The sequence below is a fragment of the Osmerus mordax genome, chromosome 1 (genome assembly GCF_038355195.1).
Source record: "Osmerus mordax isolate fOsmMor3 chromosome 1, fOsmMor3.pri, whole genome shotgun sequence".
NCBI lineage: Eukaryota > Metazoa > Chordata > Actinopteri > Osmeriformes > Osmeridae > Osmerus > Osmerus mordax.
Window position 1 is genome coordinate 19,286,676 of NC_090050.1, and position 22,769 is coordinate 19,309,444.

Sequence of the window (22,769 nt, forward strand, 5' to 3'; positions counted from 1 at the left end):
ATGAAATGGTCTCAGGCATTATGGTATTTTAAAATAATAGACTTAAATGTTGTCTGTTACTGTATTGTATTACCAGAAAATTGAAAACTGAATGACACTGTTTGTACATCAGTTGAGTTAGGGCAGTGGTGGTGATTTTAATTTCCATTCTTTTGAGTGATTTTGCAAACAAAAATGTACATTACCGGAGCTTATGTACCGAAGCTATAGTTCTATTGGCAGTGTTTACCCTGAGATGTTCTTTTCTGGAAATATTTTAACAATTAATTCTGTATGTGATTAAAAAGACATTGACGTGTTAACTGAAGAATTATTTGTCAGATTTCTCAAAAACCAATACATCGTTTACAGTTTTTTTTATTTTTATAATTGATCATTGGAGACCTGCATCTAAACTATAATTGCAACTATATCAAGTCACACCCCATTAGCTACAGGCAATGTTGCAAATTACTATATCAGGAAAAATTTACTGTACCTCACATTTAGTAGTTTCGACTTTGGTTTTAGGCTGAGGAATTGGACATGTGAGTGTATTAAAATGTTCCCAGACTGATTGACTGGTTTCCTCCAAGGCTCAGTGAGGGCCATTATGTCCTTCAGCAGCTGATTGAGCGGCCTCACATCTGCTACAATATAAAAAACAGCTAATCTCTTCTCATAGCCTCTTCTGTTTTTTACACAGTCATTGCCCAACTGTCATGTTTCAGTTTACCATGAAACTGCACCTAAATTATACCTAACTATACCTAGACATTGAAGGATTTCTATTATTTTAATATTCAGAGACTGATGCCTTACATGTCTTATTAAGACTTTTTTTTATGGCTCATTACCATACACTTTTCTTTTTTAAATGAAAATGTAGATGATGTATTGCTTTATTAAGGTTTGTTTGTTGGTTTTCTACTGCCTCACTGTGGATACCCAGGATCATTACTTTTATTTTCAGAACTGTGAGTGAAATTGGCACTTCTAGCGGCAGAAGTTTTGGGTGTTGAGGCACAAGACATCTTCATTTGCTTTGTAGATGCTGTTATTGCATATTTGCTAAGGTTGAGTGAATGCTTTGGAAAGCGATAATAACCAGATATTGTATTCCTCCAGAGTGTTTACAGCATCTTCAGCATGTGCTTCTGTGTTTTCCTGAGCAGATAAAAGGTTTATTGCATTGTAGAAAGTAGATTGTTAAAGATGTCTTTAAAATGATTGTAAAGAAATGGATGGTAAAACAGAATACTTGCTTATTTCTACATGAATCTGCACAGTAGAAATAGTATACAGTAAAGAAATAGTATACAGTAAAGTTAACCTGAACTTCACACTTTCACCAAGAGAGGTCAGCATAATACTTCTGTTTGGTACAGATCAGTTCATTTGGAACATTTGGAATGAAGTCTGATTTAACAACACTGTTATTACATCGGAAATGCTGGTTGATTATATGATAGTATGGTTTTGGTGTGTGAATTATGACACATGTAGTAATGTGATATGGGGGTGGGGGTCTCAATGGGTATGTGGATTTTGCTATAAATCTTGTTTAGGTGACAGAATTTGCAGTTGCCTTTTAGTAACACCATGTTAGACCTGGAAACTTCACCCTTCCACATACACACAGTCACAGGAACACACAGTCACTTCTGGTGAGTGAGGTCTTGTCCTGCTTAGCTCCACACATTTCTTCTACTTAATTCATTTAATCAAATTATTCTTTATCTTACATTTATTGTTGATAAGTGTACAAGCTCATATGAGTTAGGAATTTGTATTACAGGTTCAGTTTATTGGCAAATGGCAATAAACTTGAACTTGAAACTACACAGTTTCGTACACAGTTAATTACCTATATGGAATCTTCTTCAGCATTCTGGAGTTACCATAGTGACTGAGCTACAGATTGACAAGGAGGCAGAGGGTACATTTGATGTGATCAGATCGATGCTTGATGACAAAGACAGCCCTGACATGCTCATCTCCATGTTTCAAAACTAGTCTTTCATATTCTGTATGTTGATGAAAACTGATGAAGTAACATTTTGTTGAAAAGTCGCTAAATGTTTTGGACTACTTTTAGACTTATGTTACCATGATAACCATATTTGGCTGGAGAAATTCAACGATCTGTTCCTCTGTTGGATAGCGTGAAGAATGTACATGGCATATTTGTATAATAATTGTATCTTGCAAGCCAATTTATATTAAGTAGTGGTACGGTTTTCTTACCATATTTACAACCAGATTAAAGGAATGGTATTATGCATTTATGACCTCACCATGTGTTCTTCCCCCAGCAGGGCCATGACCCAGCTGGGGCAAACAGAGACCCTGCTCATTTGTCAACTCTAATAACAGTGCTTATCATTCTTGAATGCCTTTTGTGTCAAATGAAATGTTTCATGTTTGAAGTATTAATGCATCTAACACCGGAAAAAATAATTTACAAATAAACCATCCGTACAGGTTGGGGAGACTTTAGATTAAAAGGTAAATCAGAGTCTGCCATTGTCTAGACTGCTCCTGTCTGTAATCTGTTTCTGTGTGCCTGAACCTGCTCAGCTTTCACGACTTTCTCCTAATAACGTTTAGTGATGAACTAGCCTCAAAGTTGCAACATGTGCAGAGCTTAAATCTGTCATAATGACAAACACTAATATATTGTATGATGTGGGCTTCTGTGTGTGTGTGTGTGGTATGGTGTACTTAGTCTTTTCACTCTCTGGGGGAGCAGATGGCAATCTGATCAGAAAGTCCTCACAGCTTCATCCTCGTCTGATACAGGTTCCCAAAGAGCGGAGTGCAGTTATAAAGGGCTCTTGACTTCTCCTCCCATTCATCCCTGTTCTGCACTCCCTCCCTCAAGCAATCATCTCTCTCTTTCTGTTCACAGTCTATACCAGAGAAAAGGCTACAGTATGAGAAGGAAGCTGCTTGCACTCTGTGAAGCACAACTTGAACACTGTGATTTTTAAATGTGTATGGTCATATTTGCTCCGGTAAGATACTTTTTAATTACATAATCAGTCACATTTTGTTCAGAGTATTTGGGTACTTGAGTTTGGGTTGTTTTGTTTATTTATTTTGTTTTACATGTATGAGATGTGTAATGAATATCAAGTTTTTGTTTGTAATCATCTTTGTTTTCAGCTGTAAAGATTTCACATCTATGAATCTATGATGTTTGTAAAAAGAGAGACTTTTTCAGATCTGCTTTTAACGTATATTCACTGTTAAGACAATGAGTAACGTCTATGCAAAATTATGTTTCACATTATTATCAAGAGGTAATATGACGCTGACTGCAAATTCCCAGTAAGAAGTGTAGTGTTAAAAATGATGTTTGATGTTGAGCAGATTAATTACAACACTTTACAGTAAGATTACTGTAACTATGGTTAATACATAAACATTACTATGTGAGAACATTGGTATTAAAGGTTAGTGGTATAGGTTATTACAAAAGTGTCAGAAGGCACTGTATGTGGGAAGGGTGTAAAGGGTAAATGGCTGTTGTAAGAGACAGTTAAATGTTGCATTACAAAAACAAGATTAATGTTAACATCTTCTTACCCCTGGAAATCTCAACCTCCCCCAAACTGTAACAGAGTTACTGGGGTAATTTCTTATTGCTACATTGTAATAAAGTCTAACCACAAAGTGGTTACTTGTAAGTGCCTACATAACTACAATGGTGTTACTATGGTGTTGCTTTGAAGTTACATGGAAGTTACTGTAACATGAACGCAAAATCTTCTTAATTGTTTTTGCATTTATTCAACAATTTATAAAAATGAATAATGTATATGTAAAGTTAAATGAAATCCCTCCACAGTATACAGTCTGTGGGGTAGTCGAGAGGGTATAGAACATTTCATTTGGTTGAATCACTCCGTAGTGCTGTGCCCACCCTCTAACCCACAGTAGGACGCTCTCTGTTTGCAGTCTTCCCATCTCTGAATAATTCATTTGTTTTGTTGTTAAAAAATCGATCACAAACCTTGAACATCAGTCTAGTTATTAATGTGGTGCAATATTGAATTTGTCTTTCCCTCTCTCTATCTCACTCTCCCTTTCCTTCCAACTTAATGGGTGTAGGCGTGTAGGGTCTGATTGAAATTGACCGATTCTTCAACGTTCACAAGGTGCCAAAAGCACACCAGAGGGAGATTAGTGCTAGAGTCCTGTCTGAGACAGATGACAACTCACCAGACTTCTGTTTCTAATAGTTTATCTTTGCCTTGAACAAAACACATGATAAATGAATTAGTTACTTTGCATTTCCTTTAACAACACAGTTGTTAAAGGAAGTTGAGTTATTGTGAGTGAAGTTATTGAGATGACATGTGCTTCTAATCTTTCAACATTTCTTGTTTGAGTGTTGATTGTTGCGTCCTCTCCTCTGAGGAGTAGACAGCAGAGGGGGAGGTGGAGCTGAAGCTCCATTATCCTTGTATGTGGAGGTTGGTAATAGATGTTGTCTCATTTTCTTCAGATTTTTGCCATTTGTGCCTTTGCAACATGTGGGGGATACAGTGGTCAGCTGCAGGTTAAAGTAGACTGTGTGGACAGGAAGCAGAGCAACCTCATCATCTCTATTCATTTTGCCTATCCTTTCAGGTAAAATATGCTTTCTTGGTATTTTGCATTTGAAAGATTAAAGTGTTAGAATGTTTTTGAACCCCTATATTCCCACACTATATCTTAAACATGCCAAACACTGAAATAGTTTACACAATACTCTAAGTGCCATCTTCCATTTAATATGGTAGATGATGATATTACTGTGATTGTGACCGAATATAATATGCTTATTTCCCTAGATGCTTTCTACCCCCTCATTCTATTTATCCCTCTCTCTCTCCCTCTCTCTCCCTCCCTCCCTCTCTCTCCCTCTCTCTCCCTCTCTCTCTGTCCCTCTCTCTCTGTCTCTCTCTCTCTCCGAGGATTCAGTTCAATCTAATATAAGAGGGAGGAACTTATTTCATACAAGTGGGAGGGGGGGAGGTACACAGAGAATTTCGATGATAAGGTGAATCAGAGTCTGGTTGATGGTATTGTCCAGACTGCAGTGCTTCTTAGTTAGACGGCAAAAGTTATTTCTGAGATGGAATCTTCAATGCCTGGAGAGTGTTTTATTTCTTTGGTTATATAGTTGTTGTTCCATTTTCTTTGTCTATTTTCTTGAGTTCAGTGAGTTCACCACATCTTCAATATACAGTTGATGTAGTTGGTTTAGGTAACTGATGGGGGATGTTCTACATCTCCATTCTGGTTAAGGTGACTCACTGATGATTGCTCTATGACATAAATTGTTTTGCTTTTCTCATATTCTGATGATTGGAAGCAGAATAGAGGAACACAGACAAGGAAGAGTTCCTCCAGGGGTTTATTTTACAGACATGTGGAGATCCAGGACTCATTTACAGGGGTTCCTACAACAGTTAAAAACCAAAATAAAACACAGAACAACAAAAACAGTCAATAGAAACTACTACCAATTTCTTAGCTGGGCATCTAAAAGAGTCATTTCCCTCTGGGTTTCCCACACTCTTCTTTAGCTGTGCTTGTGATATTTGGTATATTGTATTGTGTGCTCCATTGTCTTCTAAAGGGTTGTTAAAGCCAAGTTCAGATAGCTTCAGTGAAATTAGCCTTTTTAACCAGAAATAAATTGTTCAGGTAAGTCTCTAGGATATGAAGATAGCTGATCAAATATGCCTGATAACCCTATGAAATCATGGAAAACAGTGACAGCTTTCTAGTTTGTTGGGAGGGGATGGGGCCTGAATAGATTAGAACATGTGCCCTTCACAACTGCCAATTATTATTAGTTTCATTGCATAAATCTTACAGATATTCTTGGACATTTTCTTTCTGTTAGCTTGATTGGACAAATGACTTTGTCCAATCATTACAAGGTTTGACAACTGCAGATATTCATAAGACATAAGATAATGTTCTACTGATGTACTGTACATGCTGTGTCTGCTGCACCAATTCTATGTCCTAGGTTACAACAAGAGCATTTCAAAGCCCCTACGTGTGAGGGGGAGAAGCAAGAGATTCTTTTCCTGGAAGGTGACTACTCCGCATCAGCCCAGTTCTTTGTGATTATTGCTGTCTTTGCCTTTCTTTACTCTCTTCTTGCTACAATCGTATACATCTTCTACCAGAACAAGTACAGGGAGAACAATAGAGGTCCATTTGTGGTAAGATTGTACAAATTCTCAATTAGCAGCCCTAATAATGTATCAAATTGATTTAACAAAAACGAATGTATGTATTCTCAAACACATTCTTTTTTATCTCAGAATCTCGAATGACTGCATAACTTTTTTTCTCATAAGATCTTTTTTGTGCTCCTTCATCCCTCCAATAGGATTTTATAGTAACAGTGATATTCTCATTCCTGTGGCTGGTAAGCTCTTGTGCCTGGGCAAAAGCTCTGTCAGATGTAAAGACTGCCACAGATCCCACGCAGGCCCTTACTCTCATCTCAGCCTGCAGAATCAAAGCCAACCGGTGTGTTACTTCCCAGCAGCCTGTCTGGTCTAGTCTCAACACATCTGTGGTGAGTTACTGAAAAGACTGTGGACACCAATGTTGCATGAGTAGTATTTAGTATGCAGTGTGCTGCATTGACCAATTATACATTTTTCACTGAACCAAACCATTTTTGCTCAATCTCCAGGTATTTGGTTTCATCAACTTTGTTCTTTGGGCTGGCAATATCTGGTTTGTCTTCAAAGAGACAGGCTGGTATAAGACAGGCCAGAGTTACCCTACGAGGAGTGCTTCAGGGAAACGGGCCAGTGAGATGCGGCAGCGTCTTTACAGTGAGAGCAGTTTTGATCAACCCTATAGGCAAGCCAGCTTTGACCAACCAGAAGGAAGTTTTCATCAACCACCATTTAGACAAGGCAGTTTCACTCACTCACTCAGCTTACCCCAGACACATCTAGGCCAACCAATCACCTACAGTCCAGATGATCAGCTCCCATCCAGAGGGCCTATTATATTGATAAATAAGATTTAGATGAATCTTTCTCTCGCCTGCTGGCCTCTGTGATGTTAACTTGTGACTCAAATATACAAGTGTGTCCAATGGTCTCATGGAACAACAAACAAATCAAAGTAAAAATGATTTGCAAATGTCAACAAGGGCAGGTAAACGCCTGTGTACCTTCCATTAATAGAGAAAAAATTGAGGGCATTGGAGCAAAATACATTAGCTCTAAGGAGACACCTGAGAATAATTTAAAAAAAGTTGATAAATAAGAAATGGAAAGAACATTCCATGGGTTAAAGATAGAGGAGCTCTTAAGGATTCAATACAAGTTCATGTAATGGATGGACATGCAGACATGTGTCTACAGCATGTCTCAAATTTCTTTAAATGCTTTATATGTTGTGTCTCTTCTGTAACTTAAGAAGTTGTTAAGGGAGTTTTGGTTGATATTGTAAAACATGACGGTTTTCGATTCCGGTTTAGTGTTGCTTTTCATTTATTCCGCTTCTAAGCTGTTTTATAATGTTCCCCAAATACAGACAATGTTGAAGAAAGCAAGATGACCCATGCTTGATTAAAGATTAAGGTTAATTATGGAAATTTACATGGAACAGTAAAGAGAAGGGTACGAAATAGATAAAGTTGATAAATGTTGATTTTAACAGTGTCAGTCAGTACAGTAACTCAATTGATTTCCTTTAACTGTTTGTAAATGCAGTCATGTCAACCTGTTGTTTGTGTTGTGAACTATACTTTGCAGTGGCTAGAAGTATTGGTGTTGTTCAGAAGTTATGAGACTGGTACTTAAAAATGAACAAATAAAGCCTGCCCTGGCGATGTAAACTGTTAAGCATCTGAAGTTCCTTTAAAGGATGACATTATTGCCAACATTGTGGTGTTTACTTTTATCCATAACGGTCCATGTGCTGTATAACATTATACATTCTAAAAGAAAGGCATTTAAGATGACCCAAGCAGCTTAAGTAAATGAGAATTCCACAAAAATCATACAAATGTCATTGACAAAAACATTATTGATGGATCAGTTGAGCATTTTAAATAACTTGTATTTCATTTTTATTTACTCTCGTTACCTGTGTTAAATTGTATTTATGTACATCCATGTCCTTGCTCTACCTGACTCAAAATATGTTCCACAAGGAACCTGTCCAGAAGGTTTCACTGTGATGATCAAACTATTCAATTTTAAACACCTTTAGTTGAACTGCTGCAGCAAACTATATGCTTGGAATTCATCTTGCCTCAGAAAGGTAAAAGTGCCTTGAAATTTGAGTATGTCATTTCACTGTGATCTTCCACCCGAGAGCTGTTACCATGGAAATGCTGCTTTGCTAGGTGAGAGCTGTCACCCCCCCCCCCCCCCCCTTTGTGCTTTAGAGGGGCTTCCTACCTCTAACAAGAGAAAGATTCAACTTTATGTTTCAGTAGATGAGTGAAGGGGACAGATGAAAATCAGGGAAGAGACAGATGAATGTAATTTGAATTTGTTCAAATTACATTTCTATCTATACTTTCCTGGTTCCCGTGATTTATTTTTTAGGATTTATGAGAGGAGAGAGGAGCTGTCAAACACAAGCACAGACTCAAAGCCTTGTGGGAGACAGTATCTCTCATTTAAAATATCCTCCATGTCATGTCCTTTAATGATGTCACTATAATAGAATTCAATCCTGACTAAGTCACAATATTTTAAATTAAAATTAGAACAGCTTGTCGTCACTTTTTGGCTGACATTTTTGGACAAAAATAGAGAATAGACAAGAAATGTATGTGGAGAAACCAGGGGAAATACATGCAGAAAGCATGTGTGTACAAGCCTTAGCCTATACAGAGCACACTCTCCCAGGTCTACCCTGACAGTAGCTCTTACTGATAGAGCAGCAATCCAGTGTTACTTGTCAACCAGCCAAGCAATGATAATTCATTGACAATTAACCTCAAATTAGATTACCATTAAGAAGTAGGAAATCTTTAAGTCTCAGTGTTCAATGAATGAGGAATACAATATCATTCAGAGATTATTTTTCTGCCAAATGTGTCTAAAAGCAGTTAGAGATCCAATTTATAAAGACAATTTCTCCCTTCTTGGCACACTCTCACACTGATGTTAACAGGACACTCCTGACACAGGAAGAGCAGAGTGGAGGGCGGACATTAGCCTTTGAAGCTGTTTAATCACAAGGCGTGAGGACTGTTATTATGACCTCTGCGTGTAGCATGGATGCTTTGGATGGAGCAATTAGAGCTAGGGTAAAGGCAGTATTTCTCTGCCTCCCCGGCTCCCAGCGGAGACGTTAAATACATGCAGGTGTCCAGGACATAGAAATGAACATGATATAAATTGCTATGTAGGTATTCAGTATAACAATTAAGGTCAGGTTATCAGCAGGAAATGAAGGGTTACATGAGAATGCATGCATAGCTTTGTTCTCTCTGGATTAGAGCGTCTGCTAAAATGACTAAATGTTCACAGCATGGGATAGTGGAGAAAGAGCAAGTACAACAACATTCCTATGAGGAAACATTGCATGTTTGGCGATGAAGTTTGAATTCCAAAAATGTAAAAAGCCATCACACAACAGCATAAACAATTGCCACAAAATAATGTTTTAATTTTCTAAATGCATGTTTTACTAAAAGGTTTTGCTTCAATTTACGATTTATACAATCTGTATGGGTACGCTTACAGTGTATACATGTGATGTGTGCTAAATTAATATTCTCAACATGAATAATGTAATATAAATACATGTAGGACGTTTCATCGTACAAACATCTGAAATGCTGGCCAAAGGGAAACAGGTGGTTCTCAAGACTTGCTGAATATGCCTGCAGAGGGCACCATCAACCTAGCTGATACAAGCCAATCACTACAAATTGACATTAAATAAGTGGATGAAGGCATTCCTGTGAATAGCAACATGATCTGTAATTGACAAGATTATTTCTTCTTTTTTGATTACAAAATCTGCATCTAAACAGTCAGTAAAGCCAGTCAAAATGTGTCAACATTTATTTATATGCTATATTTAAAAAGAAAGAAAGAAACATGAATACACAAATTGAAGGGTTACAATGAAACAGGGGAGTAAATGATAGGGTGAAGAACAAGCAGCCGTGATAATACTTATAGTAAGCACTCCCTTAATATTTCAACAAACATCTTGTAGTTGTTTATCATTTACTAATACTCGTAAAATGCAATGATTTGATTAAATGTATTGCCTAAAGCCAATTGAGTTGAAGAACTGCATCATACTCTATTGATACAGTTCTTCAACCAAAATGGCTCTAGGCAATTCATTAATGGAACCATTTGAGTGAATGTAACTTGTCAGGTTTTACAGTGTGTGTATACAGCATACTGCAAGTGTAACTGTAACGTTACAGGGACTTCCTGTCTCTGTGATGTGACCAAGCTTTAGAATTACAGGTACTTGAAAATGTACCTTACACACACACACAGGACAACTAAGCAGCTTAAGTAAATGAAAGACCCAACAGAACACATTTTGTAAATACTAAGTACATTACAGTAAATGGTAAATTAGATTTAAGCAAAGTGTATACATACTGCTGTTTTGTACTTCGTCACTTTCAAACATTTTGTAGTCTGTCAGACAGACAATACTGCTTCAATTCAAGATCGTTTAGAAAGAAAAAAATAAAATGGACAAAAGGTCAGATTACACCGTTTACTCAGTTTAAGCTTAAGTTTTGGGGAAGATCACCATCTGAGAGGCTTTAACATTTCTTTCACGTTGGCGTCTATCTGAATATTTATGTCATGTAAAAATTGTATTTCAACTAAGTGCAGTTTTTTTTAATCTGCTTTAACGTCTTCTGCCCTAAGTACACCATCTCTTGGTCAAAATAGAAATTCAGCAAATTCAACAATTAATATTGATATAGATTGTTTCTACAATTAACATCACCTGTTACATGCATCCTCCTGTAACTGGTGTTCCAGTAAATCTTGTTCAAGATTACCCTTTATTCTTCTACCCTAAGTAGGCCTACACCATCTCTTGGTAAGTTTTTGGCAATTCTTCATGAGGTGCAATTTGTACAACTCATTTACTTGTAACTGGGAATACATGGGATTGCATTACATTTCACAGTTCCACATGCAGAATTCACCTGCCATTAAATGAACATATCACTGTATACTGCATCCATGCTCTGTTCAACAGGATCAGAATGTGCAAATCGTTTTTTATATTCATTATTCTCATAATGTCAGTGTAACTGACAATTCCACACAAGCCTGTAAATAAAAGTACATGGGGAGAGAACTACCAGTAGCTACCATACATAATTCTCTGCATCCATTTTCTGCGGCAGCAGTCAATGTCTCTTCGTCATCTTAATCATCATCGTCATCATCCTTTGATGAAAATAATTATCGAATTACCAGAACTGCATTTTTCCATCTACATAATACAGTCAATATAGCCAAAATCCTAAAATTCCAGTATTTTGTAGCAATTCAATGAGGGAGGGGATCCCTCATTGAATTGCTCCTCCCAAGGTTTCTTCAATTTTTTCTCCTGCAGTGAGTTTTTCTGGGAGTTTTTCCTTGTCTTCCTTGAGGGTTTAGGTTGGTTGAGGGGCAGTTCTATGGGCGTATGTAAACCCCTCGACATGCTTGCGTGTAAAAAGGGCTATACAAATACATTTTGATTTGATTTGAAAAGCATTCTGTTGGGGGAAACTGCTATTACAAGTTGAAATAGGCACCAATTGATATTTACTTTGTATCATGTCGATATATGATTAAAACCAAGGTGACTTCGAGGCTACAATCACAAGCGTATAGCTTAAGCAAAATATGTCTTACCTGTTTGTAGTATGTTTTTATATTTAATATAACATTGAACATGCTATTTTATTAAGTCTCCCACTTTTTCTTCTGTAATATTAACGGTATGGACTGGCTATTACATCAAATGTATGCATTGACTTGGCAGTTTGTCTCCCACGCCAATTGTATACGCTGCTACAGCCGTGTTGCTTTTTTTCCGTAATATGTGCTCAGATTGAACACGAAATAAAACTTATATCTGAAGTGTGGTGAAGTAGGACAAGGTTTTTTGTTGCTGGGTGCCATGGTTGATCCCAGTATCGGAGCTCCATTGATGTTGGCTTTTAATAGTTCTCATGCGCGCGCTTAACTCAGAGTTGACGTACTCCGAGTTGAGTTAACAAATTCAAATCAGCTTTTCTGGAACCGAGTTTTCAGAGTTTCCCATTTTAAAGTAACTCAACTCAGAGTTCAGGGTTAGGCTCAGAGTTTGTTAAACCCGCTACCTGGAATACCCCCCTGGACAGGACAGTTGTTTATCACAGTTCCATCCCTATTTTCCTAGTTTCTTTAATTTGGAGCATGTGTGCAAGTGTCTTTTAAGAAGTTGTTTTTGTACACCAGAAAGAGGTAATGACAATCATTTCATGCATGCATTTATTATCTAGATTTACATTTTATAAAATATGTACAACAAATGATAACAAACACGTTGCCAGAAAAAGAAATGCTAGCCTTGACTTAATACAAAGAATTAATGTATTTTAAAGATTACCTACAGGCATAATCTTGCAACAAAAACTTTTAAAAAGAATTTGTGTACAAGTGAAAAAGAGGACTTAATTTCATTGTAATACTTCCTGAAGCTGATCGTTTACTAGGTGCAAAGAGCCAACGTTTGTTCAGTTCTGCAGATGTTCTGTTTCTTTCAAAGGATAAAAACGTCATGTCACTGATTCTTTGTGCAGACAGTATCCAAGTTCATGGTGATGGTTGACGAAGCTTGATGTATTGTTTATTTCTCCATTAAATTATATGTGGCTAAATGGTTTTGGGGATACTATATGACGAAGCCTGATTGATAAATATGTCCATCAAGTACCAGTTTGTGCAAAAAAAATAATTATTTTGAGTTGATGCAATTTTATGCTGGAGCCACAGAGGACACTTCTGTCTTGCTTGTTGACACCTGAGATGACTCCTCGTCACCAAGAGGGTTCTTGCCACAGAATAAGGTGGTGAGCATGCAGTTACGGAACTGCAGGGAAATCAAGGGAGAAAAATAATAATTTATTTGATTAGAAACTTTACACAATATTGATGATGAGGATGATGATGATACTTTTTGCGTGTATAATCTCTATGCTTTACAACATTTTCAAACGTACCTGTTTATTCATCAGCACATAGATGACAGGATTGAACAAGGCTGAACTTTTTGAGAAGAAGGCTGGAATAGCCATTGCAGTGGCTGAGAAGGCAGCACCTTTGTTGAAGAAGATCCACGCAGCAAAGCTGGCATAGGGCGTCCAGGCAACCAGGAAGCCCAAGACCATTAGGACACACATACGTGTCACTTCCCTCTCAGCCTTCTGGGTAGATGCTGAGTCCTGCTGGGAAGCTGCGGCCTGAAAATAATAAAGTTGTTGATAAGTTTGTGCTTTGTAAAAACTGGTTTGTGCACGTTTGAGCATTCTTAACTATACCATGGTTAGGTGATCCAAACTACAAGATAATTTAATGAGTGTCTTACCGCTTTCACTGTGCACACAAGATTCCCATAAGTGAAGAAGATTGTGGCAACTGGAACACAGAAGTGGCAGCTGAACATGTACAGGACATAGGACTCATTGTTGTAGGCTGGGCTCAGGGTGTAGTAGTCAGGACCACAGGAGCACTGCATGCCCTCAGGAATGTACCTGGGGATACAATTTAAACAGGGTGAATCTTGGAATATTATTCATTCACGGTCAGTGATGAAACAGTATTGTACTGTCCACAGGGGAGACCTTCACAGAACCTAGTATGTTCCTGAGTGGAGGACTAAAACTCAGATGTGGATTACTTCTCAGTAATTCTGTGTTGTCTGAATACAAATCAGGCCTTCAAACACATACACTTAAAACCATCAGATGTTCTCAGGTTGGTACACAACTAGTGGTGAACTAAATCTCAACAAATTAATTATGCAGCTCATGCCTTACAGTGTCTTAACTGAAGATTTAAAGAGAGACCTACCTTGACCAGCCGACCAATGGGGGAACTGCACAAGTGCTTGCCATGAACCAGGTGAACGCACAGCCTGACAAAGCATGGTTGGCCCCAAACTTAAAGCTGCCCATGGGCTTGCAGACCACAATGTATCTCTCAATGGCCAGGACCACAAGAGACCACAGAGAAACCTGACCTATTCAGAAAAAAGAGAGAGAAACATTAATGACAGTCCATTCTTTTTTTGACTAAGCAAATTAATAGAACAGTATATAATTCTGTGTTTTATTTCACTACAAGTATGCACACATGATACAAAAATAAGTTTTGTTAATAAACTACAATGATAGCACACATTTTTATTTACTCTATAACCTGATTACTAAATGTGCTGTAAAGTATATTTTTACCTCCAAGGGTTGCCATGAAGCCTTCAATTGCACAGCCCATTGGTCCCAAAACAAAGTAGCCAAACAAAGAGGTGTAGAAGGTGACGGTGAATCCAAAGACAACCATAATTGTTCCAGCCACAGACAAGTTGACCAGGATAAAGTTAAGAGGTTGCCGGAGTTTCTTGTGCTGAGCTGTAACCAGCAATGTAAGACCATTGATGGGAAGGCCTAAACAAATAAGGATAAACATGTAGAAAGCAAGAAGCTTGAATTGCCATGGCTCCGCCAAGTAGTACTGTGGGTATTCAAAAGGACTCCTGACCAGCCCGGTCCTGTTGGACATGGGGATGTAGAAGTTGTTTCCCTCGGTGCCGTTCATCCTTACTGAGAAAGGATTAGAGTAACAGTAGCAGGATGAGAGAGTAGCTTTCTATAGCTGCAACAAGTGTCCGCTTGTTCTCTTATTCCAAGTGATGCTGACAGTGGGGTTTTATACATTACTAAGCAGACAGATTATGGCTAAACTGCAGTAGGAGGTGAAACGTGACCTTTTGGAAGAGGATTTTGATGACTTAAATGGTGCTGTCATGATCACTTAATCATGTAGTAGAAGATTACCAAACACGACTTTTATACAAGTTTTAGATTTGGTGTGGGTTGGGCTTTGAGAATGATGTGTTAAAGACTTGTTAATAGGTCAGGCAGTGGGGCAGATATTACATGTCCCTGAAATCACCAACATTGATCAGGGTAATCTGTGTTGAATGATCTGTTTTGTTACAGTCTTACAGTCCTTATATTGAATTGTAGAGGAGTTTTTGCAATGCTGATTTTCTTTTTTTTTCATGCAATAATTTATTTACTTAATGTATATTAATATATTAAATACAGTATTTACATTTTATTAACACTCTAAAATGTACATAAAATAAATCCATATAAACAAAATCCATGGATACATTTGTGCAGAGCAAAAATCTAAACTGAAATATTCATTCTGAAGCTATATTTCAACAACCTTATTCAGAAGAACAAACACAATTTCCAATAACATGTTGTGGTAGCTATAGCGATGTTCTAACAGTGCTATGAACAAACATGTTTGACTCTTAATATGGCATATAATCTCAGTTGATAAGTGACATTAAGTATTTGTCACTTGTCTTGAGCTTGTGTTTGAATGGCTTGGTTTTGTTTCTGTGAGTCACAAATCTTGGATGCTTAGCTTAGATGCGTCTGGCAAACAGGAGACTTGGGTTGATGAAGAAGCAGAGCATTTCTATTTCCGAGAAGAAATAGCTATTTCATATGCTATTACAGTTGAATCTGTCCTTCGCATGACTCACTATTATTATAGATATATTGAATTCAAAACATTCACCTCAATAAATAAATCAGGCATGATATGAAAAGGTCCCTGGAATGTGGAGTTGTTTGAGATACAAGCTGAACATTCCAGGTGAAAACATTTGCAAACATATGTATATGAACAGAACTGTCCATCCAAAGAGCGCTCTAAATATCAGTTGAAGAGTGGGTCAGAGCTGTCTGTTTAAGTAGCTGTACTCAATGTCTCTATGCTGGAGCCACAGAGGACACTTCTGTCTTGCTTGTTGACACCTGAGATGACTCCTCGTCACCAAGAGGGTTCTTGCCACAGAATAAGGTGGTGAGCATGCAGTTACGGAACTGAAGAGGAAGAGAGGAAGAAACAAAAGTCAGGGACAAATGTGCTAAAAAGTGACTTTACTTTGTTGAGCACAGGGATAAGGTAAGGACATGGGGTGAGGAAAAGATTAATGAAAGATAAAAATGAAATTCCTCTAAAGAAGTGTTTAGCGTATACCGTCTTCAGATTTGTTTAGTGCTCTGAAGTCTACAAAATCACATATTGTTATTTCTTGCTATGTATGTAAAAAATGTTTGTTCATTTGGAAGGAGCTACATTTTTGTTGGGGTAACTCAACACAAGCACATTGACAATGAGACATAAACAGAAATGTGAGCTGACATTATGTCATATCAGTGCAGATTTTGCTATGCTCACCTGTTTGTTCATCAGCACATAGATAACAGGGTTGAACAAAGCAGATGTCTTAGAAAAGAAAGAAGGGATTGCCATAGCCTGGGGAGAGAAGGCAGCTCCTCTATTAAAAAAGATCCATGCAGCAAAGCTGGCATATGGGACCCAGGCCAGAAGGAAACCACAGACCATCAGAATGCACATGCCTGTCACTTCCCTCTCAGCTTTCTGGGTAGATGCTGAATCTTGCTGGGAAGCTGCAGCCTGACAAGAAAAAAGAATACAGCATATAACATTTGATAAGGCGTGCGTACAGGCAGGTGACATGTGTGCTTCGAATACTTTGTCAGCACAGCATACAAACCTGGGCACACCTGCCTGCTTAAACGTGTGAGATCTTTCGGCAGGGGTTAGATCGCTTTTTAGAAATTAGTTTTGTGCCATTAGTTTTCAGTTGTTCACAGGCTTAAACAAACAATCCATGGCTGGACTCGCATCTACCATGCTAAAATTGAGCTTTGGGCCCTTTGGGGTACTAATCTGGCCTTGAACCTAATCCAACACAAACTGAAAGAGCTCACGCGTCTAGGCGGGTAGGTGTGCACAGATGTTTGTGGGCTGCACAATGGTGTCAGTATGCTAAGCACACATAACACCTGCCTGTGCATGCGCCTAGATATCTATCAAACAGTTGACACTGATTACACCCCATAGTGGAGGTGTGTGTGTGTGTGGTTTGGTCTGTCTGTCTTTCCGACTGACTGTGTTCACTGTAATTATGGACAAGTATTTCTTACCGCCTTGACAGTGCTCACAAGATTTCCATACGTAAAGAAGATGATTGTGACAGGAACACAGAAGTGACAACTGAACATGTAGAGGACAAACGATTCGTTGTTGTAGGCAGGGTTCAATGTATAGTAGTCTGGCCCACACGATACCTGCATGGCCTCTGGAATGTACCTGTGATAAAACCAAACCAAAAAGTTGGAGAAACTGTCACTAAAGTTTACTGCACTTCCTTTAAGTCTCCATTAGGTTTTTACACAGGCCTACCTTGACCAGCCGACCAATGGGGGTATAGCACAAGTTGATGCCATGAACCAAGTAAATCCAACTCCTGCCAAAGCATGGTTGTTCTTAAACTTAAAGCTCCCCATAGGCTTGCAGACAACAATGTATCTCTCAATAGCCAGTACCACAAGAGACCACAGGGAAACCTGACCTAGAAGTAGAATGACAGACCGAAATTGAGAGTGATGGACTAGTACTTTAGGAACAAATGACACTTATGCCATATAGTTCCATACAAATGGTTAACATTATAGTAATATATATATATATATATGTATATAATTATAAAAATAAGTAATTCTTATAAATAATGATAAACAATAAATGACTAAATGTAAATGTAAATGACTAAATAAATGACTAAAGATCTCTCTCACCTCCAAGTGTAGCCATGAAGCCTTCAATTTGACAGCCCAGTGGTCCCAAAACCAAGTAACCTTGCAGTGAGCAAAAGAAGCAGACTGTGAATCCAAAAAGAACCATGATCAGTCCTGCAAAGGCCAGGTTCACCAGGATAAAGTTAAGAGGTTGCCGGAGTTTCTTGTGCTGAGCTGTAACCATCAGTGTCAGACCATTGATGGGGAAGCCAAAACAGATCAGTAAAAACATGTAGGCAGCAAGTGCCTTGAACTTCCATGGCTCAGCCAAGTAGTATTGAGTGTAATAGTAAGGATTCCTCACAAGCCCAGTCCTGTTGGACATGGGGATGTAAAAATTGTCACCCTCTGTGCTGTTCATCTTCAATGGTCTTACTAGCAAAGTTTAGTCTGTGATCCAAGGGAGAAACTCAAAGCTACCAGTCTACACTCTGTGATTATATATATGCAGTTATATAGGCACATAAGAAGACACACCTCAAGTTTTAAAATCCACACTATAATCAGATTAAGATCTTTATCTGCAGCAAAATGATAACCCCATAAGACACCTCTTTTGCCACAAATGCTTTCACATGTCAGAAGGATTTTGTTTGTGACTTACAGGGACTTAAGACAAGGGAGGAGAGAAAAGCTTCTGTGTGACATGCTAGTCCTACCCATGTGTTGTCTAAGGGGTCAAAAATGACACGCCACTATGTTTATCATCAGAGAAAACCCCTAAAAGTAGTTTTTTCAACTTGAAAATGTATGACTTTTACTAGAGTAACCCCAACATTAAAATAAGTGAAACATTGCCTTTGTTAATATTTCCATGAAAGCTGCACACCACTAGGGTACAAAGATTGTCTTAGGGTCATTTTTGACCCGGCAGTTATAAAACTATTATACACACTACAAAAACAACTAAGAGACACACGTACACCCCCCCCCCCCCCACACAATGATTTAGAAGAGGAGGTATCTGAAGAAGAAGATGGGGAATAATTCAACCCAGAGCAGGATGCAACAATACACCTCTACTTTAGTAAATAAAACAGTTATGACAGGTCTGCTGTAATAAAAACGAATGGTTGTCCACTGATTAAATACAGTCTTTCTGCACTCTGAAGAGGTAAAACCCACATATTCACAACGTTTGTGATGAAGGACAGGTTGTTTCTTCATGCTAAATAAATTAGGGGGTTAGGCTGCTTTATTTTAGGGGTTTGGTGAAGGTGGGTCCTTTTTTACCCTTAGGACAATTAGGGGTGTATACAGAATTTTAAGACTGCACAAGGGTTAACACAATGTAACAACATTTACACTAGCTGTTTTTTCAAACACATCCTTATTCAAAAAACCATTACTAGGATATTTTATTTACAGTTTTAAAGTAACAGAATTGCAGCCTGTATATGAACATATCTGTCTAGAAAGCTGTGTTAAACAGTCAATAAATCAAGTCTCTAATTTCCATGCTGTATACTGATACAAAGTTAGCTCAAAACTAATGAAACAATGGGCTGATCGGTGTAATCCAATTATATTATGACTTCCACCAGAAACAAATTATTTGCTTAGTGCTCTATCCTGTTAGTCTGGAGTCAGTTGGGTTGGTTCACTAAAATGATAATTTAGGTCAGTTTTACTTCTATCCTGCAACAACATCTAGACTGTATATTATTGTTTAACTCATGGCCCAAACCTGAAATCACTACATTGGAATGCTTTGTATACAATAATAACAGTTCTGTATGTAAGTTACTTGTGCATAGTGTTTGCAACATCATGGTGACAAAAAATGTATGTGATACTTCTTGCATGTGATTTTTATGAACGAGTGCATACTGTGCATACTGCATTTCCTGCCTCTTTCACAGATAGGGAAACAGACATAATCCACGACTTTATTTAAGATGCAGTTGTTACTATGTTTTTTATCCTTATATTATCTTGACCCCCAATTAAAATGTGTGCATTTAAAATGAACACACTGATCTTAGACATGCAAACGCCAGCAACAAATCTTGAAACATATATTTAGAGAAAAGCTTCCTGTTACAATGTCATCTTCGAATGTCGTACCACTTTCTGTCAATGATCATGTCTTGTAGATTTCATATGTGACATATTTTCGACTTACAAATACATAACTGGCTGATATTCAGCTGCTAAGTACCTGCTTAAAGTAAATATTTTCCTATATGATCATTGCTTGGAAAAAAAACATTCTTGCACAAAGCATGACTTGCACCAAACTTAAAGCTGTCATTGGGCTTGCATTCCACAATATACTGTAACTCTTAATGGCCCTTTACTCGTTCAGTCTTAAGGTGAATCTCTGCTTGTATTTTCCCATCTCTATTGCTTTTTACTCTCTTCTGTATTTCTGCTGTGACACAGCAGGAACAAAAATTGATCGAGCTCTAATAGTTATAATATTTATTGAATATAACTAGTTTCTGTGAATTCTAGATTATTTCTGTTTTGAATGGTTTTCACAAAGTCTAAAGGGTACATTACTAATTATACATAATCAAGATGTTCATGGCTTTTTTAACAAGTTAAAGGCTTTACATTTACCACTTTAACAATCAACACCATCCTTATTAAGGTTTCCTGCAGGATTACTTAAGGCAGATCCAAACATTGCTAATTGTTATTGGACTTAACGTAACTTACTATACACTTGCTACTGTACGTTGATTTATAAAATGTTTGAAAACACCATGAAAGGATAGTAATTACCATGCAACTACACAGAAAGGCTTACAATAACATTGTAGATACAGTACATAGACTGCTATTTATTAACATGGTATTACGGTTGAGCCTTAAACTGTAAATTACTAAAATATAAAAGAGGAACAAGGTAGAGAGAGGACGTTTTTCCAGTATTGCTATCTGAATAATATCTACTGTAGCACCCTGCAAAGACGAAAGTTGACTGCTGGCCTGTATTGCACAAGAAGCTAAGCCTCTTACTGTAGAATTCTAACTCTACAGATCTGAGAAGAGCTGTGGCAGTAAAGGGCTTGCCATTCAGATCATTTTATTGAGTTAAAGTACAGGTCAGTTCAAGGAAAATATTTATTTAATAAAGAACTTAAAAGCATTAACAAAAATGTCTTATAAATAAAACGAAATCTGGTACACAACCATGCGGTGTGGGCCTGTTGGTGTTCATAGTTAGTGTTTGCTTCTAAAGAGGCTTTTTAAGAGGCAAAAGAGAACTTTGTTTTATCAAGTGATGACTGTGATGCTGAGAACACTGGCCTCTTGCAGGTCTCTGCACTTCTACGAAATGTTAACCAATTGTGTTTCAAGAAAATAGAGGGATTAACGTGATTATTTATTGTTGGCAAAACAACATTTAAAAAATAATTACAGTATGTCTTTGCACATCGCACACCCCCCAATTGTAAGCTGCAGTGTTTGAAACAAATTTAGGATCAACTGTGGATTTGAACACTCTTGATTGTGAGAGTACAGGCAACATCAAAGACACAGTAGTGATCAGCTACCGACGGTAGACCCAACAGTGAAAACGTTCACCATTTATCATAAAGAAAGTGGGGTTGTAACAAAAGTATACAGAACAAAGTAAAATCCTCTTTGTTGTAGTACTGTTATTGTCTGAGGCTATAACTCTCACTAGACAACTTTAATACCTAACCCTAATTTAACAAAAACCTAATGAGTGTAATCTCAAACTGCAATTACTCCAGGGAGTCAGGTGGCTGAGCGGTGAGGGTCAGTAATCGGGCTAGTAATCCGAAGGTTGCCAGTACGATTCCCGGTCATGCCAAGTGACGTTGTGTCCTTGGGCAAGGCACTTCACCCTACTTGCCTCGGGGGAATGTCCCTGTACTTACTGTAAGTCGCTCTGGATAAGAGCGTCTGCTAAATGACTAAAATGTAAATGTAATTAAAATGAAATGTGGTGCCATTAAATCTATTGATTTAGGCATTGACAATCCTAGTAAAATGTACAATGAGCCACATTACCCCACATCACACAGAGTTAATGAGTCCTGTTGCAAACCTGTTAATGCTACCCATGTCAAAGCCTCAACGATTGTAACTTTCCTTTAGCAGATAATTGGGATGTCCTTACAATCAGTTGACAGTTCTTATCGAATTAAATAAAGGGAAATGTGGGGCTTAAAGCTCATTTAAAGCCATTTAAACTATTTAAATGGCTGGGCAATGTACAGTAACAAGTACAATTGCTGCTAATTAGGATATCCTTAGCTTCAGTAGAATTAGCTTAAGCCATTACCTTCTTAGATCAACCAAGAAAAAAAAAGACTACGTTAAACTACTTCAACCAAGTTAAAAACCTGAATTATTTAGAAATGAGATCACAATGAATAGTCAGGTATTTCACTTGTTACACCAGGTAGATGCTTGAATGTGAAAATAAAAATGTTGCAACCCAATTCACAAACTTTTATTCAAAAGACATGTACTGTATATGTTACAGATATGTTTGTGAATTTGGAGTGTTATTTTGTCTAATTTACCAACAACAGAGGCCCTAACATATTTATCTGGAATACAAATTAGGTCCTGTATAAGGAAAATCTCTAATATAAATCTTACAATTTACTAACAGAATTACTTTTTGGTGTTCACAATGACACACATGGTGCATCACATGACTTGACCAATCAATGATTTAAAATAAGTAATTTGGGGCCACATATTTGATAAAGTTTCTGCCTGTCTCTAAACCACTTATTTTTACTGTTTGAAACTGTTCTAATCCATTCAAGGTCAAATTCGACCTGGCTGTGCTGTGGCCCTTAATTAGGATAGTGTCCTTAGCATCAATAGGACAAAAAAAGAGAAATGTTTGGAAATTATAGGAATA

General features: G+C 37.6%; 3 protein-coding genes across 3 annotated transcripts; 1 reads left to right on the top strand and 2 right to left on the bottom strand.

Annotated features, from left to right (window-relative positions):
- Positions 1 to 2,972: 2,972 nt before the first annotated feature.
- synprb (synaptoporin b) lies at positions 2,973 to 7,036 on the top strand. The gene is made up of 5 exons (XM_067240349.1): positions 2,973 to 2,996; positions 4,493 to 4,617; positions 6,011 to 6,209; positions 6,380 to 6,571; positions 6,692 to 7,036. The coding sequence occupies exons 1-5, from the start codon at positions 2,973 to 2,975 to the stop codon at positions 7,034 to 7,036; spliced, it is 885 nt and encodes a 294-aa protein (XP_067096450.1).
- A 5,942-nt stretch (positions 7,037 to 12,978) lies between these two features.
- On the bottom strand, positions 12,979 to 14,816 carry LOC136949778 (green-sensitive opsin-4). The gene is made up of 5 exons (XM_067244041.1): positions 14,456 to 14,816; positions 14,073 to 14,241; positions 13,588 to 13,753; positions 13,223 to 13,462; positions 12,979 to 13,092 (listed from the first exon to the last, which is right to left on the bottom strand). Exons 1-5 carry the CDS (start codon positions 14,814 to 14,816, stop codon positions 12,979 to 12,981), a joined length of 1,050 nt encoding a protein of 349 aa, XP_067100142.1.
- A 1,196-nt stretch (positions 14,817 to 16,012) lies between these two features.
- LOC136950929 (green-sensitive opsin-1-like) lies at positions 16,013 to 18,272 on the bottom strand. The gene is made up of 5 exons (XM_067245458.1): positions 17,912 to 18,272; positions 17,517 to 17,685; positions 17,258 to 17,423; positions 16,485 to 16,724; positions 16,013 to 16,126 (listed from the first exon to the last, which is right to left on the bottom strand). The coding sequence occupies exons 1-5, from the start codon at positions 18,270 to 18,272 to the stop codon at positions 16,013 to 16,015; spliced, it is 1,050 nt and encodes a 349-aa protein (XP_067101559.1).
- Positions 18,273 to 22,769: the final 4,497 nt, after the last annotated feature.

Bases quoted from the DNA above. Each gene is read 5' to 3' on its own strand.
- synprb (XM_067240349.1), top strand. From the start codon at position 2,973: ATGTGTATGGTCATATTTGCTCCG. The intron at 2,997-4,492 runs GTAAGATACTTT...CATTTTCTTCAG, and splicing joins GTATGGTCATATTTGCTCCG to ATTTTTGCCATTTGTGCCTT. The intron at 6,210-6,379 runs GTAAGATTGTAC...TCCCTCCAATAG, and splicing joins ACAATAGAGGTCCATTTGTG to GATTTTATAGTAACAGTGAT.
- LOC136949778 (XM_067244041.1), bottom strand. From the start codon at position 14,816: ATGAACGGCACCGAGGGAAACAACTTCTACATCCCCATGTCCAACAGG. The intron at 13,754-14,072 runs GTAGGTCTCTCT...TTGTATCCCCAG, and splicing joins CCATTGGTCGGCTGGTCAAG to GTACATTCCTGAGGGCATGC. The intron at 13,463-13,587 runs GTAAGACACTCA...TATTATTTTCAG, and splicing joins TTGTGTGCACAGTGAAAGCG to GCCGCAGCTTCCCAGCAGGA.
- LOC136950929 (XM_067245458.1), bottom strand. From the start codon at position 18,272: ATGAACAGCACAGAGGGTGACAATTTTTACATCCCCATGTCCAACAGG. The intron at 17,424-17,516 runs GTAGGCCTGTGT...GTTTTATCACAG, and splicing joins CCATTGGTCGGCTGGTCAAG to GTACATTCCAGAGGCCATGC. The intron at 16,127-16,484 runs GTGAGCATAGCA...CTTCCTCTTCAG, and splicing joins ATGTGCTGATGAACAAACAG to TTCCGTAACTGCATGCTCAC.